This window comes from Mercenaria mercenaria, chromosome 12 (genome assembly GCF_021730395.1).
Source record: "Mercenaria mercenaria strain notata chromosome 12, MADL_Memer_1, whole genome shotgun sequence".
In the NCBI taxonomy this organism is placed as follows: Eukaryota; Metazoa; Mollusca; class Bivalvia; order Venerida; family Veneridae; genus Mercenaria; species Mercenaria mercenaria.
This window is the reverse complement of record NC_069372.1, coordinates 59,881,208-59,904,197: the sequence shown is the minus strand read 5'-3', so window position 1 is coordinate 59,904,197 and position 22,990 is coordinate 59,881,208. Positions and strand designations below refer to the sequence as shown.

The following is a 22,990-nucleotide window of genomic DNA, read 5'->3' as shown; positions in this document are numbered from 1 at the left end:
CCAAGAACATATATTGTAAAATATGCCATGTTGTTTGCCATGTTATGTCTATGTCAGATGCCCGTCAGAGCCTTGGATTTTCGTTACAATTTTTAAACTAAGTATCGTTAAAAAGGGAGAAGTTTTTCGTTTTACTTACATGTACTTGAAAAGCAGTTAATTCAGAAATCAGCAAAAAAATAAATCTTTGAAAAGATCCATTGGAAGCATAGAACGCAAGCAAGCAATATAATAGCAGATTTGGTTTGATTGAGTCTGTTCTTGAAAGGTAATGATAAAAGCAGAAACCCCTCGTCCACTAGCACTGTATTTGGCTTAATAGTAATACTGAGTGTTCTCCATGATCCCAAGAGGCCAGAAAATATAACAACACTGAGTCCAAGTACGGGGAGATATTTTACAGCCGCCACAAACTTGGTTAACCCTTATGAAATGAGCAACATCCCAATGCCCTCTAGCTAGCGCCGGCTTATGGGGAATGCTGTTTTAGTAATATCGCGTTTTCTTCATAATCCCAAAGGTCCAGAAAGTATAATAAGCTTAATTATAGAAATGAACTGATTCTGACATATTTTTGAGAAGGATTTGAGAATAGTGTGGTACACGGGTGTGGAAAATACTGTCATTTACATAGAGCTGCTTAGGAAAAATATAACAAGAGTATATTCTCTTTTAACTTAAATGTATCGCTATCATAGCTTGTTCAGTCAAATTAGAGACTTCACAGGGAACAAAAGTTGTACAAGAAAACGTGTTAAAATATTTGAGGGCTTTTAGTAGTATCATAATATTTTCCTCTTAAACTTTGCAAACCTGAAAACAGACCTAAAATGTAAATTTACGCTAAATTCTATCGATTTCAGTCCTAACTTAATCCTAATTATTTCTTGTTAGAGGACACTGAAAGTCTGTGTTTACTGTTGCCATAGTTCATCCCACACTATAATTGTTATTTCCCCACCGTTGGTGACCAGCCGCCGTGGATGCTTTTTGGATGCCAAATATCACTTCTCTATACTGTAACTACTAAAACATTAAATGTGGACAACATGGTTATTTTCGAAAGTTATTGCTTATCATGATTTACACATGTAGAAGCCATGTTGTCTGTTTTAGAACGTAGGTCCATACCCGTGTGTTTAGTGTTCACCCATTTGAAGTTGGTACTCTTTCCTCTTTGATTGTGACCGAACAGGTGGAGGAATCTAGATGGGCTGGGGGTGGGAGGTGGGGTGAGGGGGGGGGGGGATATAATATTTAATGGTCTATCACCTAATTAGGATCCCACCATGATATTTCTGTAGTCGTAAATGTGTTAATCTATACCTTTAGCACGCATGCCCGTCCGAAAGTTCCCGGATGAACGCAAGCGCACTTGTGTTGTCCGACATTTTGCGCCAAGTTTCCTGGAGAAATATTTGCAAATTGGAAATGATAGTCTTATGAACAATCAGTGCGCAATGCGCTTACAAAGTCTCCACGAACCGAAGACCACAAACGTTTTGCATTATATGCTTTAGTTTGTAGTGCGCTCGGTTTCGTCAGAGTTGCAAAATTTTGGTTTAATTGTGACATTTTACCAGAGTTGGTTCTTTTTTGTGCTCTTCGCTTGCAAAGTTCATCATCATTACAAACCAAAATGGCGTCTTGTGAATATGATTTAGACACTTCTGGAGGGTTGATGGATGTACGTTTTTGCTATACATATTTATAACAAGAAATAATGCTATGTGAAGATAATCTGTTAAATTTCAGTCTTCAAAAAAAAAAAAAAAATTTAACATTTTTTTTCTTTCATGGCAGCCATTATGAATGAAAGTTATTTTTATAATTTCGATTTAATGATTAAATCTTATTGATAGTAGATGCATTGTGAATTGTATACTATTTTGCTGGGTATGGCTTTATGGAACTTTGTAAAGTTCGCCGTGAAGTTGATCTTTAGCTTTTATGTTATTCATAACAACAATCCCAATCTACATGAAATTATGTGATGTACGGTCGGTCTATCCTGTGAGCTAGTTGCAACTTTGTTCCACATGACACGGGTCTATGGAAAGGTTGATAAGTTGAAAAAATAAGCTTGGGGCCCAGATTGCCATTTTTTTTGTCTTTATTAAGTGATTACTGGAAAAATCTGCCCCAACCGAGAAGGTAATACTATGGTTTTCCCCACTCTGTGGAAGGTTATATTCGTCAAAGTTACATGATGAATTATAAATGAAAGAGTAAATTTAATAGAACTCGCCAAAGATGCCAAATATTTCTCACTGCGAAGGACGCCTAAGCATAATTTCACCTTGTCATATGCATCTGTGCCCTATTGGTTAAGGTCCATGACTTGTCTCACTTGGGGCGTTGAATTCTTTATGTTGGGACAGACTTTCGGAAAGTCGTTGGTCCAACGGACATCATCACAAAATTTTGAAGAAGTCTGCTGTTATTTAACCTGGATGCGGTCCGACTGCATTTATCGTATCCCGAGAACCGCAACATCTCTGACTTCATGGCATCATTAAAAAAAAATACCAGTGCAGAATCTAGAAATTAAGCTAAAATAAGTTCGAGGAAGAAGAGGTTCTATCTTAATATAAATGATAAATGGCGAAGATATGGCCCAGCTTGTAAAACAGCGTGTTAAACTGGTAGTTTACAGAGGCTTTTTTTTTGGTTCTGCATTACAAGTTCATTTTCAGTCTGGTGGATTGTTTTTCAGTCCGGCAGATTTTTAGACATTGCGAGACCGAATGTCCGGTAATTTTTTCCAACTTTCCGAAAGTCTGTTAGGAAGCCATCCAGCTGGCTTAGGGAAGGTCGGTGGTTCTACCCAGGTGCCAACCTGTAATTGAACAATACACGAGGGGACACCTGGGGTCTTCCTACACAATCAAAACTAGAAAGGCGCCATACATGTGTTGGTGCGACATTACACTTGACAAAACAAAACACCTTTTGACATTGCCATTGATAAAATCTTGTTCAGAGTACAATAGAAATTCTCAAATTTTTAAACATACTGTAAACTAGGAGCTACAATTATTGGGGTATGGACAATTAGAATGCATCTTTTATTATTGAAACAAAGTATATCTAATTTGCCGTTTTATTTGAATTGAATAGCAGTTAATACAAGTCTTCAAAAACTCGAAGGAATTGAGCTTTGGCCAATTTTATTCTATGTACACAGTTTTTTATTGCAATTTCAGGATATTCAGAGGTTGATAGCTCCACCTGTCAGTGAAGATGCAGCACGAAGGATGAGAAGAGGACCAAAGGAATTCAAAAAGCATGGAAAGGCTATAAATCATGACTACTGTGATAGTTGTACTGAAGGGGGTGATCTTGTTTGCTGTGACAGATGTCCTGCTTCATTTCATCTCCAGTGCCAGTAAGAATCAATGGTTTACTTTTAAGAAGTTATGTTTCAGAGGTTGACTTAATCATGACTTGTACTCATACACAGATGCAGTGCTAGTTATTTGCTTGGCCTTTTTTTGGTGGGTGTGGGTGGGGGGCAGCTTGAGTCAAAAATAGAAATACCTTTCCTCCCATGAACTGCTTTATGAATCTTCATCAGACTTGAGCTTAGCATCATTATAAGGTCTTCTCCAGAATTTTTTCAAATGGAGCTTGGTTCCTTTTTGGAGTGACTAGAGCTAAAAATAGAAATACCTTTAAATTGCTTCTTATTGTGAATGACTTGGGGTTTTCATCAAACTTGGTATGTGGCACCATTATTGGGTCCTCTCAAAATTCAAATGGGGCACTTAGCACCTTTTAGGGACCACTATTACTGCTGCCCACTAGAGCTAAAAATAGAAATACCTTTAAAAAACTTCTTGTGAACCCTTGAATGCAGTTAACCATTAGAAAGAGACCTGCCAAAACACTTTCAGCTTGCTCCAGTTGTTTTTGTATATTTCTTCAACCAATATGAAATAAAATCTGTAAGAAGATCCTTTGAAAGCAAAGAATGCAACCAAGAAGAATAATAGCAGACTCTGATCGAGTCTGTTCATGAGGGGTAATGAAATGTGCAACACCTCTCAAGCCTCCTAACACCGGCTTAAGTGGAACTCTTATTACACAATTGTTAAATGGACTCCATGATCCCAAAGGACCAGAAAATACAACACTGAATCCAAGTATGGGGAAACTTCTTACAGTCTCCACACGACACTTAAAGACTGCTGATGTGATAGTTGATAAAATCTGTAAGAAGGCCCTTTGGAAGCATACATTTATAGTCTATGAACTGTTTGCCATCTGTCATGCTAATTTATGTAACCTTCTACTGCCTGTAGAACGTTCAACACCTCAGGGGTCACGCTGTCGATCGCCACTTGAGCCATTTGCGACAAAAAATTAAATGTGGCTCCGAAATTTTCTAATTGGTGAAAATGGCCCGAAGCTGTGTCTGTCTGCAAAACTACGAATATTGCCAGTTTTACGAACCAAAAGGTGTGAAAAATCGATAATCTGTGTAGACACAACATCCGTTATTGAAAGGGAGGGAGTCAATTTGGAATTTTTTTTTTTTTTTGATCAGCCAGTCAATTGGCGATAATTAGATTATTGAATAACAAACTGGATAATTATAATCAACATTTTGTGCACTTGATACGATTTTATGAGCAGTCGGCCGTTTGACAAATTTTCTATGATTGCCGAGGGTTAGTTTGGGCAAAAACAAATAAAAATGCTTTAGACAAGCAGAAATTGTAAGTATTGAATAGCTATGATGATAGAAAAGCAATAAAACATAGGTATTTTATCAAATATTTAATTCTAACTTACGTTTTCTGAATTTGTCACCCGTTTTCGCGACCATGATTTTCGGATATTTCTGTCATTTCTGACGAGATTTTTTAGTGCAATCTTAATAAAAAGCCAATAAAAAGTCTACATTTAAGAAAAATATGACAACTGTTGCAAAAGGAGCTCTTATTTTGAAGTATTTTTCGAGAATACAACATACGAAGGCATCGAACCCCACCCACTGGGCAACACTGTTTTTTTTTCTTTTTTGACATCTTTATTTTCAATGTGATTTTCAGAATTTTTTTTTATTAAATGGCAGAATGATGTTTATAAAAATGATAATTTTAGAAATTAACTCAAATTTATTTTCTAAATAGCTTTTTAAAGGGTCACTAAGAAATATGTAATAACTACATTAATTTCTTGAGTAGTATGAGTACTTTGGTACATATAATGTAGTCCTACAAGAATGTCAATGCTATGCTTTCGCCGTTGTTGGCCTCATAATTTTATCTTCGGAAAAAGCAGTGGCTCAGAGAAAAAAATTCCCAGTGTGACCCCTGACACCTGGTTCATATTTTTTTTATTATTTTATAATCCATAAATTCCCACATCTTCATGACATTTAACACAAATATAGATCACTATAGGGCAGCATTGCATGCATACCTTTCAAAGTTTCATCAGGGTGACCTTAAATTGTCTTTAAATTCATAAATTCCTTTAAAACAAAGTAACCCATTGATGGGTTTTCATGAAACTTAATACAAATATAGATCACTGTAGTGCAAAGTTTCCCCCTTGATCTTGTAAGAAAATAGAAACCAACAAACTGTTGTATGGTCCTTTTGTACATTACTGGTATATATCAAAGTTAAATATCTTTCAAAATACAATTCCCTCTTTTGCAAAACAACTTCGGCAGGGGATATAAATTCACTGAATTTGCTTGTTTGAATATCAGTTTACACATTACATTTCAGTGATCCTCCACTAGAAGAAGATGATATTCCTCCAGGAGAATGGATCTGTCATAGATGTAAAACTGGCCCAAAAGAGGTACAAGATTGAAAAAATTATCTAAACAAGAGTAGATTTTAATATATAGGGCAAGGCTGACATGTATGTTCACTGTTGCTGAGAAAAAAAGACAGATTTTGATTTACTGTTTAGTTATTTTGATGATGCATGTAAACACAGTTTGAGTCTAGATGTCTGTAAGCAGTAAGGTTGTGTTTTAGCTTGATAAAGGTTTTTGATATGTATAGTCTGAAAAAAAAATTATATCACTAGCTTTGTTAAAGTTTTTTGTTGCAAGATGAAGAAAAAAAATGGTATGTTGATTTTGTTAATTTACCCACAGAAGGATGATGATGCCTCCTCAACTAAGAGTGGCAGCTCTTCCAATGGTGGGAAGTCTTCAAAGTACCTTCCACCACCGGTTCCAATACCTGTATTGTTGTCAAACCCATTGCACACACTGGCTGAAGCTGCCAAAGTACTTAATCCAGTACAGTTTGAGCTTCCAAAAGATATAGACTGCACAACCCCACTTCCAGGTATGTTGCTGTTTGCATATCCAGGGCTCGACACTAACGCTGGTCCGCTGGTCCGAGACCAGTGCTTTTCAGGGAGGACCACTAACTTCTCGAACCTGTGTGGTCCGACGGACCACCGAAAATTACAAGCAAGTCATTTTTAAAATAAATTAATAAACATTGAATTGTTCAAGGTACTGCAGTTTAAAAATAGAATTTGGTTTTCCCCGTGTATATTTTCTTGAAATTTGGAATCCCCGGATGTAACGCTGGTACTAAAACCCGGGAACGGAACACGGCAACTTATCTATCTGCTTCAAGTATTCCTTTACAAACTATTGAGGTATCAGTACAGTATCCAGCGTTCGGTAGACCCAAGGTTCCGGATTTTGACCCGAGAAAATAGAGAAAAACTCGTATCTGACTCGCACAGAAAATGCCCCATGCGTCGGCGTGGCCCGCGGAAATTTTCTTTGATTCGTCTCGAGTTCGAAAGTTCTGCCTCTGTGCCAATCAAAATCCCAGTGAATTTAAATATTGTTTGCCGCCATAAGCGGAAGTATGGCAGAAGGCGGAGCGTCGTATATTAATTAGCTACTGACATATGTCAATTACGCCACGCGCCGGCTGACACGTTGTCATCTCGCGGTTTGTATTTAGTGCCCGTCATTATCAAAAGTGTTTATTGATCAAAAAGTTAAAAGTTAATTGATAAACAATACGAAAAGCAGCCTATTATCGTGTTTGTACAACTTGTTAATTAGCGGTATACAGCTTCTGCTGTATTGTTGTCTTGCCGATTATTACTGAACAACAAATTGGATAACGAAATTCATTTATTTTATGTGCTTGACACGTTTATATAAGCCCATCGGCCGTTACGATCTATAGCATTTTATTTAATTTATTATCATTACCGAGGCTTTGTTTGGGCAAAAATAAATAAAAATGCTTTTAATAAGCAGAAATTATAAGTATTCAATAGGTATAATGAAAAAAAAAATTATAACACGTATTTTATCAAGAATTTAATGTTACTTTCGTGTTCTATATTTGTCTCCCGTTTTCACGGCCGTGATTTTCGGACATTTTTAACGAGATTTTCTAGTGCAATCTTAATGAAAAGTCAATAAAAAGTCTGTATTTAAGAAAAAATGACAACTGTTGCAAAAAAACGCTCTTATTTTGAAGCATTTTTCGAGAAGTGGCACCAAACCCCACCCACTTAAAATATGAATTGCTGAAAAAATTATCTTTATTGACATCTTTATTTTAAATTTGATTTTCAGAACTATTTTTAATAATTAAATGGCAGATGTTTATCAAAATAATAATATAAAAATCACATGTTTTGCAGTGTTTGTAAAAAGTACTCCATGAAAGAAGAGGGGGTCTCATACGTTACTGGTTGCGTTAACTTAAAAAAAAAACAACATCCATCTAGGTAGGACCACCTGAAATTCTGTCGGACCATCAGTTTGCAAAAGCTGCTGGTCCTTCGGACCACCACTGGAAAAAAGTTAGTGTCTAGCCCTGATATCCTCGTCAAAATCACATTCTTGCCTGTCAGAATCATTAGATTGTTTAAAACCTGGTAATTAGAATTTACATTTGGGAATTGTCATTTGGTGGTTGGAATTGTTGCAACGGACATCTTGTCCTCTCAAAATATCTAGTTTTAATATGGCTAGGGTTTAGATTTGTTATTGGCTATAAGGTCACTGTAACTTCAAAAATAATTGGATGAAGTGGAAGAAGTGAAACTGGCTGTAGGAAGCTTATTACATCAATACCAAGATAAGGAAGGGTTTTTTACGCATTAAAATAGCCAGTTAGAAAACGATCCCTTTAGAATGGTTTGCAATTCGAAAATACACAGTTTTAATGGAATTTCCTGTTTTCTTGTCTGAAAGCTAAATTCCCCAAATATCTTTTTCACAATACTCTTGTGTAACAGACTAACAGTACAGTACTTTGCAAACTTGAATAGTGATTGGTTATCATTATGTCTCCCTCCCCACTGGGGGAGACATATTGTTTTTGCCCTGTCTGTACGTCACACTTCCATTTCCTGGCAATAACTGAAGAACCATTTGACATAAAACCTCCAAACTTCATATGATGGTAGGGCTTATGGAGTAGACTGCTGCTATTGTTTTTGGGGTCACTCCATCAAAGGTCAAGGTCACGGGGACCTGAACATGGAAAACCATTTCTGATCAATAACTTGAGAACCACTTGACCCAGAATGTTGAAACTTCATAGGATGATTAGTCATGCAGAGTAGATGGCCCCTATTGCTTTTGGGGTCACTTTGTTAAAGGTCAAGGTCACAGTGGCCGGAACATGGAAAACCATTTCCGATCAATAACATGAGAACCACTTGACCCAGAATGTTGAAACTTCATAGGATGATTGGACATGCAGAGTAGATGGCCCCTATTGATTTTGTGGTCAACTCTCATAAAGGTCAAGGTCACAGCGGACAGAACATGGAAATCAATTTTTGGTCAATAATTTGAGAACTATTTGACTTAGAACCTTCAAACTTCATAGGATGATAGGACTTACAGAGTAGATGACCCCTATTGTTTTTGGGGTCACTCCATCAAAGGTCAAGGTCACAGGGAGTTGAACATAGAAAACTCCTTCCAATCAATAATATGAGAACCACTTGACCCAGAATTTTGAAACTTCATAGGATGATTGGACATGCTGAGTAGATGACCCCTATTGATTTTGGGGTCACTTTGCTAAAGGTCAAGGTCACAGTGGACAGAACATGGAAATCCATTTCCGGGCAATAGCTTGAGAACTATTTGACCTAGAACCTTCAAACTTCATAGGGTGATAGGACTTACAGAGTAGATGACCCCTAATGTCTTTGGGGTCACTCCATCGAAGGTCAAGGCCACAGAGGGCTGAACATAGAAAACTATTTCCAATCAATAATTTGAGAACCACTCGACCAAGGATGTTGAAACTTATTAGGATGATTGGATATGCAGGTTAGATGACCACTACTGATTTTGGGGTCACTCAATCAAAGATCAAGGTCACAGGGGCCTGAACATGGAAAACTGTTTCCAGTTCATAACTTGAGAACCACCAGGCCCAAAATGTTGAAACTTAGTGGTATGATTGGACATGACAAGTAGATTATCCCTATTGCAGCCAACCATCAGTGTCTCTTTGACTTTGTTCCTGTCCCCCTATTGACTTCTTGCCTATATGACTATGCACTTGGGGAGACATGCGCTTTTTTACAAAAGCATCTTCTAGCTTATGTCTGAGATCTCAATGTAATATGAAAAAAAAAAGATTTCATCACATAAATTCGATTTTACTTACCGTTTTTAATTTGATGTCAGAAAAAATATTGTCCATAAATTTTCAGGATCATACAAAAGGAAGTGGTGGGGAAGAGATAAAAATTTACCATCTAAAAAGGCAGCACATGAGTTGGATAATGGATTGGTACCCCTGCCTGCCAAATTATGTTTTGTTTGTAACAAGTAAGTTAGTTATGTGCTTCTAAAGTTCATTTAGTATCAGTCAGTGAACAACAAAGGCCAGTGAAGTATGATTAATGTTTGAAAGGGTTTAGGTTACATGTAAAAAAAAAAAAGTGCAGGGCTGTAAATTTTGGCCCTGTACGCAAACTTTACGATAAAAATGCAGAAGTTACGAAAAAATCTTTTTTCATATATCAGAAACTGTACGAGATTCCAGTTAAATATTTGGATATGCCAATTTACAGTCCGAGAAAGTGGCCCTGGGGTATTTAAATATTTCAGTTAAATTTCTTGTTAGTATCTGCTTATACAAGAACATAGTGTAATTTCACTGGAAAAAGCAAACTTGGAGCCACTTTGGCAGAAATATTGTTTAAAAGACAATGTTATATTTACAGGAGTTGTCGGGTGGCTCCCCTGTTACCTTGTGACTATTGTCCATGTATGTATCACTTAGACTGTTTGGATCCACCTCTTACCTCTGTACCTACAACAGTATGGATGTGTCCCAATCATGTAGAAAACATCATTGTAAGTATCTATTGTAATGGCAATATATAGGGAGTTTGTATGTTTCTTAAAAATCTGTAGAGAAAATCAAAGAACCACAGAAAGGGATCTTGATTTAGATATTACACTGAGGCTGTTCATTGCCTTGCAGTTTGAACTTTGATTTGAAGACCTTTTTTAAGTAGTTGCATATGACAAGTTTTAACAAAAGCGTTATAACCAGGGCTTCCTCTCATTTTCAGAGTAAATGTTTTCCAGTTACAAATCAGGATCATTTGGGATGTAGATACATTGAACAGAAATATGTCTTGACAGGGTTTTCCCTGACGCACAAATCCTGCGTCATAGTCGCACTTTTCTGACAAATGACCCGTAAAAATAAATTCTGTGCGTCACAGTGGACGCAATTTCTTGAAAATCAATATCAGGTCAATTTTGTTTACAATGAGCGATTTTCTGAAAATGTACTTTCAGTTTCATAATTATATGCAGACTGTGTCACCAATTTTCTATATTTGCGTTGATTCACATTTCACAAATTAATACCTAGTCTGATACTTTGACTGATTAACACTTTGTAACAGTTGTTATCGCTGCTCGCTACTACTACCAGTAGTACCAGTCTGCTATTTACTAAAAAAGATGGCTCAAAATCAAAGCAAGCTGACGATGTTTGTGACATTGTCGGCAGCAAGTACAGTAGGACCCAGTGGTTCAGATCGCCAGTTTCTACTATAACACTGCCTGGTAAAAAGTACTAAAACCTATTTTAGCACATATAAAAATAAGTCTGACAAACTTCAGCTGTTTTTATCATTTTATTCAGTGTCAAATATGAGGAAAGACTTCAATCTGTATAATCACTAGTATAAGAAAAACAAAGTTTTATTCAAAATACTAATTTTAGTATATCTGTATGACCCCCAAAATTTGAAAATGACCCCCACATGTGAAACACTGGGGGTCACAATGACCCTTATTTTCAAAAGCCAAGGGAAAACACTGTCTTGAACATTCAAAATTGGTTTGGTGTGGAGTTATTACACCTCAAGATAAAAAGTATATTGGGTCTATATTGGATTCTCCCATGTTAGTCTGTCTTACCATTGTGTCGGCTCCATATCTTAAACACTTGGAAGATTTTCATAAAACAAGCATCAGATATTAACATTACAAGACAACGTGCGGAGAGCACTACCCAGATAAATTGGTCCCACTTGAAGGTCAGTGATCAGGTAGCTTAAATCTGTGCCCACTTCATTCCTTTTTATAGGCCCGTCTGAAAGACGGGACATATGGGAACGCCCTTGGCGGGCGGGCGGCGTCCACAAACTTTGTCTGGAGCATTTCTTTTTCATGCACAGAGGGATTTTGATATAACTTGGCACAAATGTTCACCACCATGAGACAGAGTGTCATGCGCAAGAACCAGGTCCCTAGGTGTAAGGTCAAGGTCACACTTAAGAGGTCTTGACTATGGCAGCCTTGTTAACCACTGGAAGAATTGTTGTAAAAGTAGCATCTGTTGTTTACCTCGACAAGATTACATGCAGACTGCACAGCTAAGGTCATTAGGTTTAATGTCAACATCACACTTGAAGGCCAGGGGTCATGATCACAACCTTTTACTTACTTTGTATCTGTTTTACATATCCAGATGATGTAAATTTGAAGTGTTTAGGCAGTGAGAGTCTGAGTGTGACTGTTGTGATTATGCTGTGTGTTCTTTAACATTTCTGTTTCTTTGTTTCAGGATGAGAAACTTTTAAAGACAACTATGATCACAGAAAGAGTGAAATTATGGGATAAATATAATGACAGAGTTAATCAGCATAGTGTAAAAATGGGATTTATGAAGAAAGTACACAGAAGAGACCCTCCATTCAGGTTAAAATATCGACATCCACGACGAAAAGCTGCACAGGTATTCAATGATTTTTCTAATTGCTGCTTTTACATTGTTTGTTATCTGTTGATACTATAGTTAAAAAATTCACAGGATTGTACAGTTAAAAAGTACTGTTCTGTCTAGCCTCAGTAGCCTAGTGGTAGAGCGCCCGCTTCGAGAGCGGGAGGTCGTGGGTTCGATCCCTGGCCGCGTCATACCTAAGACGTAAAAAATGGTACTAGCAGCTTCCTCGCTTGGCGCTCAGCATTAAGAGGATAGTGCTAGGACTGGTCTGCCCGGTGTCAGTATAATGTGACTGGGTGGGATATCATGCCACGTGTCTATGACGTGATATTCCAGTGAGGCAGCACTATAAAGTTGGGCATTGTGCTCACTGCTACAAGTAGACACCGTTGTTTATATGACTGAAAAACTGTTGAAAAAGACGTTAAACCCGAACACACACACACTAGCTTGGTAAGGCAAGCTAAACAAACTGCTCTGGGTGTGTAAAAATGTAGTCAGTATAGTTTGCTTGACTTGTGAAAGACTTTATAACTTTGTTGTCCGATCAGTTGCAAAATCAAGCAAATGATCTTGGGAGTTTATTTCACCAAGATACTTTGGAAAGTCGTGTGCATTTCTTAACTTCATTTCAAGTTAATGGAATGAGTGAAGCACTGAAATGCTGTAGGAAAAAATCATTTAAGCCTTACAAATAATATCTGTAAGATGGTCCTAAAGGAAGTATAGTGTGCAACCAAGCAGAATAATAGCTGTTCCGTTGGAAAGTCAGATAAAGATGAGCATGAAATTATGGATCTCAAGTAATATGCTGTTAACTGTATTACTGCCACAACGTCACCTGGCAATACAATTTCATGCTGACATCTGTCTTATTTCTTCAGATTCCTCAATCAATTAAGGATTACTACCAATATCCGAGTGATTTATTACCACCACCAACTTTAGATACAAGCGGGGGAACTTCTGATGATGCTACCAATAGAGATTGTCTGTCAGAAACATCACTGGAAGAACAAGAGCATGTATGTTATTCACTTAAAAATCTCATTCATTGCCATAGTTGCAAAACAAGTACAAAATGTAAATGTGTTACAAAATGTATATCAAAATTTATTCCCCACAGTTGTTTTAAAATTAAGGGGGAAAAAAATCAAAATTATATTATATGAAGTAGATTGTAAGAACTGTAATTAAGAGACACAGTTTAGATTTCATAATACACTTGACTTTAGCTTAGTTGGTAAACATTCCCAGTCAAATTTGCGTTTTGTTTTTCAGTGGTTAAAGTCTGTGGTTTCACTGCAGACAAGTATAGCACAGTTTTTGACTAAAAAACAGTTGGAACGAAGTAATTCACTGGATAGCTGTAAAAATTCTGAATCTGCCAAAACTGAAAAACCGACAGCCTCGGTTCAGCCAGTGCAAAATAGAGACTTAATGGATCAGTCTAATTCTGTATCGGAAAGCAGTAACCAGTCCAGTGATCTTAAATCTAAAAATAGTAACTTTAGTGATTGTAGTGTATCAAATGGACCTCTAGTCTCAAATTGTGACACAAAAGTGAACAATGGACATCTAGATGTGAGTAAAGGAGCTGTGTCATTATTAAACCCCTCGTGTAGTTCTTTAAATGGTGACATTGAAATGGCAGAACCTGCTCGATCAAAATCAGACTGCAGTAATACACCTGATGGAACTTCAAATTTTGTGAAATTGACTTGGCCTGGCGGTGATAAACAAGTAAATGTATCAAATAATGCACAAACTTCTGGTAGTAGAAATATTGTTATTAGTACTGTGAGTAAAACAAACAATGTATATACGCGAGTGGTACCAGGAATTCCTGGAAAGCTAGCAGGGCAGACATCAATATTGTCTGCCAGGGGAGGTAACCAAACAGGGAAACAAGGCAGCACCATACTCAAGTCAAACGTAGCATCTGGCAGCCCTTCAACAAAAGTCATCACAGTGAATCAATCTCAACAAGGTAATATAATAAATTCAGTCGAGACTCTATATTATAAAACAAATGTATTTATAAAAGCCTCATTTTCCTGAGGGTCTACCCAGTTAGGGCAGTAGGAGGAAGTCAAGACTATAATAAAGCAGACTCAGTCTCCGTTTAAGTGGTATATTCTTTCTTATATTTAGACAAAAGTCTTGTCTGAATTCAGTAAGTATGATTCCACTTCCCTTTCATGTGGGGAATTTGGCTACTTTAAGAACAGGTAATATGATTGGTACAGAATCCAAGAGCAATATTTGCTACAGTTCTATGCTCCCAAGCTTTACTTTGTACAAAAACTATGCTGAAAAAAAAAACCAGTCAGGGGTTGGCTAACTGACTGACAGATGTTTACCGGGTGGAAGGAATCGACCATTTGAGTAGGGGAAAAACTGACCATTACACCGGCATTACTTATTTAGACCTTTCCTGAATTTCTCAGTTTGCCCTCATTTCATTTGGTTGATATTTTGTCCCCCATCCGCTATTGGTTTTATGCTGTGTCTGTGCAATGCATTCATGTTTGTATTCATTTTCAGCATCAAAACTTGCAATATCCCAGGGGAAGGCACCTCAAGTAACAAGTACTGGGGCCAATCAAACATCATCTGCAATAATCTCACTAAACAACACCCTTCAGCAGTGCCTCGAGGGTACTGCAGGTAAGTTACAACATCACTATTCTCTTGAGTGGGCGTTACTAGTAGTTCTTGCTGTATTCGTAGACTTAAAAGGGAGAATGTAGATACCAGTTTTTCATCCATCAGTATGGCCTTTACTAGTTTAGGGGCCTCCTTTGTTGATTGGTGGATCACATGCGTCTTGTTGCTGTTGGCTGGAAGCTGACTTTGGATGTAAAATTTTCTTGATTGGAGGAATTATATCTGGATGACCTATTGTTGGTTCTACCCAAGCGGTTGATGGTATCTGAAGTATATAACATTATTAAAATTATGTTGGTGTGATATAAAAAAAGAACAACAATAGAAAAACTGAGTGGTCGCAAATGATTCCCTTGTGTAAATTTTTTTTTATAAACATTTTAGATTTTAATTTGTAATTTGCTAATGCTAAATTCATAAAGTTTGCTTTAGTGCTAATAAACTGGTTTGAATTATGATCCAAATAGCTGGGATTTGGAATGACATATCAGTCAGTGGTATAAAAACTACAATCCACTATCCTTGGTGGATAATCTTTAGCTTGACTATTCAAAGAATAGTAGAGCTATTGGACTTGCCCGTGGGTCCGCGTCTCGATTTGGTTTAGTTTTTGTATGTAAGCTGGTATCTCAGTAACCACTTGTGGGAATGGATTGAGACTTCATACACTTACTCACTCTGATAAACTGACTTACATTGCACAGGTTCCATAACTCTATTCTGCTTTTTTACAAAATTATGCCTCTTTTTCGACTTGGAAATTTTTGGTTAAGGTTTTGTATGTAAGCTGGTATCTCAGAACCCACTTATTGGAATGGATTGAAACTTGACACACTTGTTCACTGTGATGATCTGACGTGCACTGCGCAGGTCCCTTTACTCTACTTAGCATTTGTTCAAAATAATGCCCCTTTTTCGACTTAGCAGTTTTTGGTTAAGTTTTTATATATAAGCTGGTATCTCAGTATCCACTAATGGGAATGGATTGAAACTTCACACACTTGTTCACTGTCATGATATGACATGCAGTACATAGGTTCAGTAACCCTAATTGGCATTTTTACAAAATTATGCGCCTTTTTCAACTTAGCTGTTTTTAGTTAAGTTTTTATATGTAAGGTAGTATCTCATTACCCACTAATGGGAATGGATTGAAACTTAACACACTTGTCCATTGTCATGAGCTGATAAGCCCTGGGCAGGTTCCGTAACCCTGTTTTGCATTTGTACAAAATTACGCCCCTTTTTCGACTGTTGTATTCATTCAGTTGACAAGGCTGTTGAATAGTCGATCGTTGCTGTCCTCCGACAGCTCTTGTTTTTCAAGTGGTTTAGATGATGCATCTATAAGCTTATACATTTTTTTTCAGACTTGGAGTTGAGTAAACTAGATGAAAAGTTGATACAGATATTAGCTTGGCAGCGACTGCAACAGTTGATGCCAAGTAAAACAGGCAGTGAGTCACAGAGAAAAAACTCAGGTTCATTAAATGGTCTCCTCACAACACCAGGTATGAAAATAATTCATATTTTTTGCTATGATTAAAAATATTTTAAATTGGGCATATTAAACAGATTATGTTCAAATTTTGATATTTTAAGCATGCTTTATTTAAAGAAAATTTATGGAGTCTAAATAAAAAGAGGCTTATGCCTTGACATTGATAGAACTTCAACTTGTTATTCTACTAAAAATCAGTAGGCATTTTAGTAAAAGCCTATTTGTTGGAAATTTGCGTAGATTTTTAGTGGTGTACCTCGTGTTCATGGTAATATGTATGTCTCGTTGAAAAAACAATTTTGAATACCGCAAAACAAGATCTTTATAACTGTTTCATGCTTTGTAATACTGTCGGATCATACAGAGTATATGGGGGCTCTATTGGGAGTCTGCAAGTCTGTTGGTCTCTCCGTCATGTCCACTGAATGCGTTTTTAATCACTTGGAAGATTTTCATAAAACTGACAGCAACTGTTTACCTCTGCGAGATGATATGCAGTGTGTCCAACCCAGGCCACTGATTTAAGGCTCGAGGTCACACTTCGCAGTCAAAGGTCAAATAACTTAGCTTTTCGTCCACTCTGTCTGAACTGCTGGAAAGATTTTTATAAAACTTGCATGAATTGAAAACCTCACCAAGACAACATGCAGTGCACACAAGCCAAAGTCACTAGTTCTAAGATTAAAGGTCACACTTGAAGGTCAAAGATCATACTCTCAGCATTTTACTTTCCCTGTATCAAAGTGGCATCTAAGGGTATTGATCGCCTTTAATGATAGCTTTAATAATGACTTGGAGGGGAAAAACTTTCAGAATTTCTTATCTGCATAAAAGACCAGATAATGACTTGAAACTTGAAACATTTTGTAATTATATCTGTATTGGAGCTGAGTAAACATAGTATGATGGTTTGTATATGTTCAGGTCTTCAGGATGTACAGGCGAGAGCAGTTCTGTGTCCATTGTCCGGTAGAGGGGAGGCTATTCCTATGCCATACAGAACCTTGTCAATAGGGACAGGTAAAGTTACTATTTTCTTGTAATATAGACTGGCTTAATTGCAGGAAAATAACAGCATTAACCCTTATCATGCTGGACAAGATTGATTCTGTCTTTGCAACCAGTGTAGATCATTATGTGCAGGCTGATCAAGATCTGCTCTGTTCACTATTCAGTCAGTATCTTTTTGGTAAGCGTCCCTTTTAACAGTTAATGGCTCTGTCCAAATTGGAAAATGGACAAGTTCATTGTAGAAATTTAGCAGATTATGGGTTAAAGCTGCTTAATTGTATTCAGCTTGTTTGTCCATGATTAAGAAGTGGATGAATTGATTTCACATAAAAAATACCTCCTTGGCAGTGTTTTTAAGGTCACCGACTACTAATCACCTACTCTGTTGCACTTGGGGGTTTGAGTCTCCCATTAATCCAACTGGCTTACAAAATGTAAATTTTTTTACCCAGGTATTCTTTTGTCTGAAATTATGCCTTAATAGACATGTTGATGAGTGACATCACCTGCAAATGTTACTTCTATTTTAGACCAGGGCTTTTCATCCTTATATAACAGAGGCCTATATTAGGCCACTTCCCAATCCAAAAATATATTTTTCCCAACTGTGGCAGAGATATTTTCCAAAATGCAAGGTAAGATTTTCCAAAATCAAGCCAACAGATGGTTAAGATTTTGTTTACATTTTAGTATTTCCCGAGGAAGCGTTTGTCAAGTATTGATTTTTTTTACACTATAGCCTAACAGTGCACAGAACCACGTGTGATGCATTACCAGTCATCTGTTCCATGGCCTGGATTTTAGTCTGTTGTTTTAGGGGAGATAAATTTAATTTTTCTCGGTGTTTAATCCCGGTTGATTATTTTTCCCAATATGGACAATTATCGCACATAAATTTCCAATTTTGAAAGGCCAAGGCCTCTTCCCAATTTCCTGATGAAAAGCCCTGTCTAAGACAAAAACTCTAGATAGTTATAAATTATAAAGTTCATCAATTCTGTTTGTATTCAACTTTAAAAGAAGTTTTCAGACCAGCCCTAACTCATGATGTATTTTCAGGTGCTGATATGGATGTCTGTCTAGGCCAGTATGGACAATGCAATTTCATCTCGGCAAAACATGCATTCATTTTCTATGATGAGGTATGTATTATATCGGGTTACTTGTTTCTGTTGTTTCTTTCTGAACCCTCCTTGGTAACAGAACTATTTGTGGAGAACTATATATGTAAATAAAATCTTAAGATCATTTGGAAGTGTAGGATGCGACCATGCATAAATAATAGCAGATGTTTGATTGTTCATGAGAGGTAATAAAATGTGCAACACAAAGTAGTAGTAAGTTCAGAGATTTTAAATTTAAAAGAAAGGCAGTTGTCCTCTATGATGATGTCTCGGCGATATATGACCATTTTGTGTCGATTCGCAGTAAACCCAACTCACTCACTCACTATGATGATGTGCCTAAATATATTACATCTTGAATCATTTGAGCGTTGTAGAAATTTGTAAATTGTGTTTATTTCAGACTAGTAAGCATTATGAGCTATTGAACTACAGTGAGCATGGAACAACTGTGGATAATGTGCTTTACTCCTGTGATTTCTCCGATAAACCCGCCACAACTCCACAACCATCAGCAGTGGTAGCAGCAGTACGGCATCTCAACAAAATGCACAAACCTAAAATGAAGGCCGATGAACGGTTAACCATGACAGCTCGACCGCCTGATGTAAGCTAGAAAATTTATTTATGTATTTAGTTGAAACATACATAATTCATGCATATTAACAGTCATTATCAGATGCAGTACATAGATCGATCAATATTAAGGGAAAAAATAGTTCCTTTCCTTTTGTATATTTGCAACTTTCGGTAAAAAAAGTTGTTTGGCCTTTAACACTATATAAGGCTTCTTTCAGTTTAGGATTGCTGTCTTATATTCACAAGGCTCTCAGCAGATTTGTTGTTGCGCTCTGGAGATGCAATATATAGAGAATATTAGGTTACTGTCTTGTAAATTTAAATTTATTAAGTGAGTCGGAGAAAATAAAAAAGTCTAGGCTCTGCTGAGACTTATTTTTTCATAGACAAACTTAATAAATTTAAATTTGTAAGACAGTAACCTAATATTCTATTTATCCTACCTTCTGATCTAAAATCATTCTTTAATTAAAATTCAAAATTGACCACCAACTAGATCTGAGTCTGCCTTGCATAGAAATTTAAAAATTAATACGCCCCACCATTACACAAATAGGTCTTTAAAATCTAAAATATTATAAAATAAGAGCTGAAAAACAAAGGCTAACCTTGTTTTGCTTTGTGCCTGACCTCTCTGTTCTGCTGAATATTAAAAGAATAATTTTAATTTGCTGCCAAGTGAAGTTTTGTACGAAGTTCAGTTGCATGTCAAATTACTGATCCTCTTGACTTATACACACGCCATAACGCCGCTTGACAGAACAAATAGGCAACTGTTTCCTTGATGATTTTATTCAATAACACTCCATTTCAGATGCAATATATTCCTAGATTTAAGTGCAGAAAGCTAAAATCCTGAACAAACGCTATACATGAATCACTTTCCGTTTCTCTTGAGTGTTTCCGTTATAAAAACTTTTTGTGGTAATTGCAAATACGGTATGCATACGCTAACATTTGTGACATGGTCTCGTGTACCTAATAAAAGCGCGTTTATAAAAATAATTGCATAAATAATGCCTTTAAGCAGTTATTCTCAAAAACAGGATGGCGTCGTTTTAAAAAGAAATCCAGAAAGTAGTCCGCCAAGCTTTATCAAGCCACTGACCTGAGAAAGCAAAATTTATCATACCCCCCTTTATTTTGCATGAAGGTAGGATAAAAACTTTCTGTTTGTAGACGCTTGTGGTATACTCCAGATATGTTTTTAATTTTATGAAGCAAAATGCATATTTCAACCATTTCAAAAATGTTTCATCATCGTTTACAGACGCGGTTGAGATGTAATTGTAAAGGCAGCAGCTCCAGTCTGATAGGTGGGAGCGGGGCAGGCTGGGAAGGCACAGCGATTCTCCACCACGGTAGTTACATCAAAGTGGGCTGTATACAGTTTGTGTTCAGCATTGTAGATCATGCCACTTCACAGCCAATAACTGGTGTGAAAAGAGAACCTATGTCATTACTTAAGTCACATCTAAAAGGGGTTCCATAACATATAGACAACTTGTTTTACGTTTCATGTCTTCTGTGATACAACATTTTAATCAAATTAAGGTGAGAATATTGGGCATTATTTTAGAATATATGATCACAAGGATTTTTCCTACCTTTTATTTTTTCGAAAAAAAATTGTTAAGTTGTCGTGCAAATTTTGGTTGTAGAAACTGAATTTTTTTCCATTTAAAAGATAATTTTGTTAAAATTGGTCTTCTACTTATTGTAAATCCCTGAGTCTTTGATAATGAAATTCTGAAGTATAAAATAGTAAAATGAGATGCAGAATTCAGGAAGTCTTCAGTGTATGTGTAGATGTTTCTTTCTTTGCAATCTTACACAAAGTGGCCACTAGAAACAACCGGAAACCATGTGATTTTCAATGGCCTTGAATTGCAGCATTCATGGTCAGTCTCCAGGTTTGATTATTTTGCTGTGCCCCATGACATGATGGCCCAAAAATACAGATAAATTGAGAATAGCTTTATAGATAAAGTTGTTGGTATTTTGTTAAATAATTGTTGTTGCCAAAGTTTAACCCAGACTGACATTTGGTCAGTTTCTTCCAAATGTTTAGTGTTGCACGACATACACATTATCCATTACAGAAACCTCATGTTTTGTCACAGAAAACATGAAACGTTATTTATTAAATTATTATTTTTACATAAAAAAATGAATACTGCTATTTAGTACTTCTGAGTAAAATTCTGCAATAGACCTAAATTTACTTTGTCAATGAAATGATTGACTTCTTCCTCTTGTTAAATGTTAAGATTGTTTTTGTTACATTTATATCTTAAGGGTCATGTTTTTGGATTATGGTCATATTTGCAATTACATTGCTATTTGTACTGGTTGATTAAAGTCATGTGTGTAAGATCTTCCTTTCCAGTACCAATCATGAAATTTTCTAGATTAACAGAATACACTAAGATTAAAGTATTACAACTATTTTTATAACGGGTTTCCAAATTACTTAAAATTTCCAGGCACTGTTATTTCTTTGAAAGTTAAGCTTCTGTCCTTGCCTGAAGAATTAGTTTGAAAAGAATTTAAGACAAGTTATATTTAGGGCTAGACATTAACTTAAAAATTGTTGGGCAAGTGCTTCTGTTAATGTGGTCTTTACCAAAAATGTTCTTGTACCAATATTTAGTAAAAAAAATAGAAATACTAAGCGTTATAGTTGTAAATTTGGCTGACTGTATTGCTCCTGGTGTTCAGAATTGAAGAAATGATTCAAATGTTATGAGTCTTAAAAATGTCTGTTATTTGTTGGCAATAAATTTGGAGCAGTGTTTTGACTTCCAAAATACTGGATATTCTTATTATTTTTTTTTACACCACATTGAATTTGACAGGTCATTATTTTGTTCATCAGTGGTTAATGTCAGTGAGGCTACTTGTCATGGTGAAATAGTAAAAGAATTAAAAATTTCACTTGTTATTGTGCTACCAGCAAGGATACGTTCCTTATTCCAAAAACATTGAAGATAGAATCATATGGAAAAAAATTACAGAGAAAATTTATGGTGTTGTGACACACTGCACGCATTCATGTAAACATGAAAAAATTAGTTAAGAAAGAGGAAAAATCCTTATAAAATCTTACGAAATGTTTGCTTTGAAAGTCTGTATTAACATTTTATCAGTTGATACTTGTCTTGACCTTACTCATGGTAGTCCAAGTGTTAATGTCTAGCCCTGCAAATTCATATATATTTAAGCCTGTTGTTGTCTATGTGGAAATTTTTTATCAGTTTCATATGATCTCAAAATGTTTAAGTGGATAAGCTCATTAATAGATATTCATTTTGCAGGTTTAGAGAATATATAAGGCCTATTTTTGGGATGGCTTACAGAACGTCATGTTTGTTGTTTTTAGGTCCGTCTTGTTCAGAATGATGATTAATAAAGTTTGTTTTCATGCAACAGTTTAGTGCTAAAAATGTTTTCTTGGATTTAGTTGTTTTCTCTTTGCTTCACAGTTAATGCAAGCCAGGACAGTTAAAAATGTCTTTAATACAAGTTTAAAGTTCTAATACAAGACAAAACACAGTATTAGTATAGCCTGAAAAAAAAGATCGCACATTGCCTGCTTATTGAAGATTTCCTTGAAAACAAAGATATATTGCATTTATAAAGGGAAATATATGCTTGGCAAGAAAATTACAGCTGTGCAGGCGTATAACTCGCGAAATATTGTAGATTATTTAAAGTAGTGGACTGTTAATTACAATTTCCTTGCATTTACATGTTCTCGTATGCTTCTCGTACGCTTTAGTCAGTAAAGGTAAGAGCGTTGGTCTACGGATCTCGGGGGTCACGAGCTCGATCCTCGGGCGGAGCGTATATTCTCCGTGACTATTTGA

At 36.3% G+C, this 22,990-nt stretch overlaps 1 protein-coding gene across 1 annotated transcript; it reads left to right on the top strand.

Annotated features, from left to right (window-relative positions):
• The first annotated feature begins 1,361 nt into the window (after nt 1-1,361).
• Nucleotides 1,362-21,936, top strand: LOC123534391 (PHD finger protein 12-like). The gene is made up of 15 exons (XM_045316620.2): nt 1,362-1,687; nt 3,207-3,388; nt 5,745-5,820; nt 6,125-6,320; nt 9,697-9,814; nt 10,213-10,345; nt 12,078-12,248; nt 13,121-13,261; nt 13,518-14,226; nt 14,784-14,906; nt 16,277-16,417; nt 17,332-17,427; nt 18,478-18,560; nt 18,946-19,149; nt 20,392-21,936. Exons 1-15 carry the CDS (start codon nt 1,640-1,642, stop codon nt 20,611-20,613), a joined length of 2,643 nt encoding a protein of 880 aa, XP_045172555.2. The 5' UTR covers nt 1,362-1,639; the 3' UTR covers nt 20,614-21,936.
• The last annotated feature ends 1,054 nt before the right edge of the window (nt 21,937-22,990 follow it).

Coding starts and splice junctions, on each gene's coding strand:
- LOC123534391 (XM_045316620.2), top strand. CDS start 1,640: ATGGCGTCTTGTGAATATGATTTAGACACTTCTGGAGGGTTGATGGAT. Junction 6,321..9,696: donor CTGCACAACCCCACTTCCAG/GTATGTTGCTGT, acceptor ATAAATTTTCAG/GATCATACAAAAGGAAGTGG. Junction 12,249..13,120: donor CACGACGAAAAGCTGCACAG/GTATTCAATGAT, acceptor TTATTTCTTCAG/ATTCCTCAATCAATTAAGGA.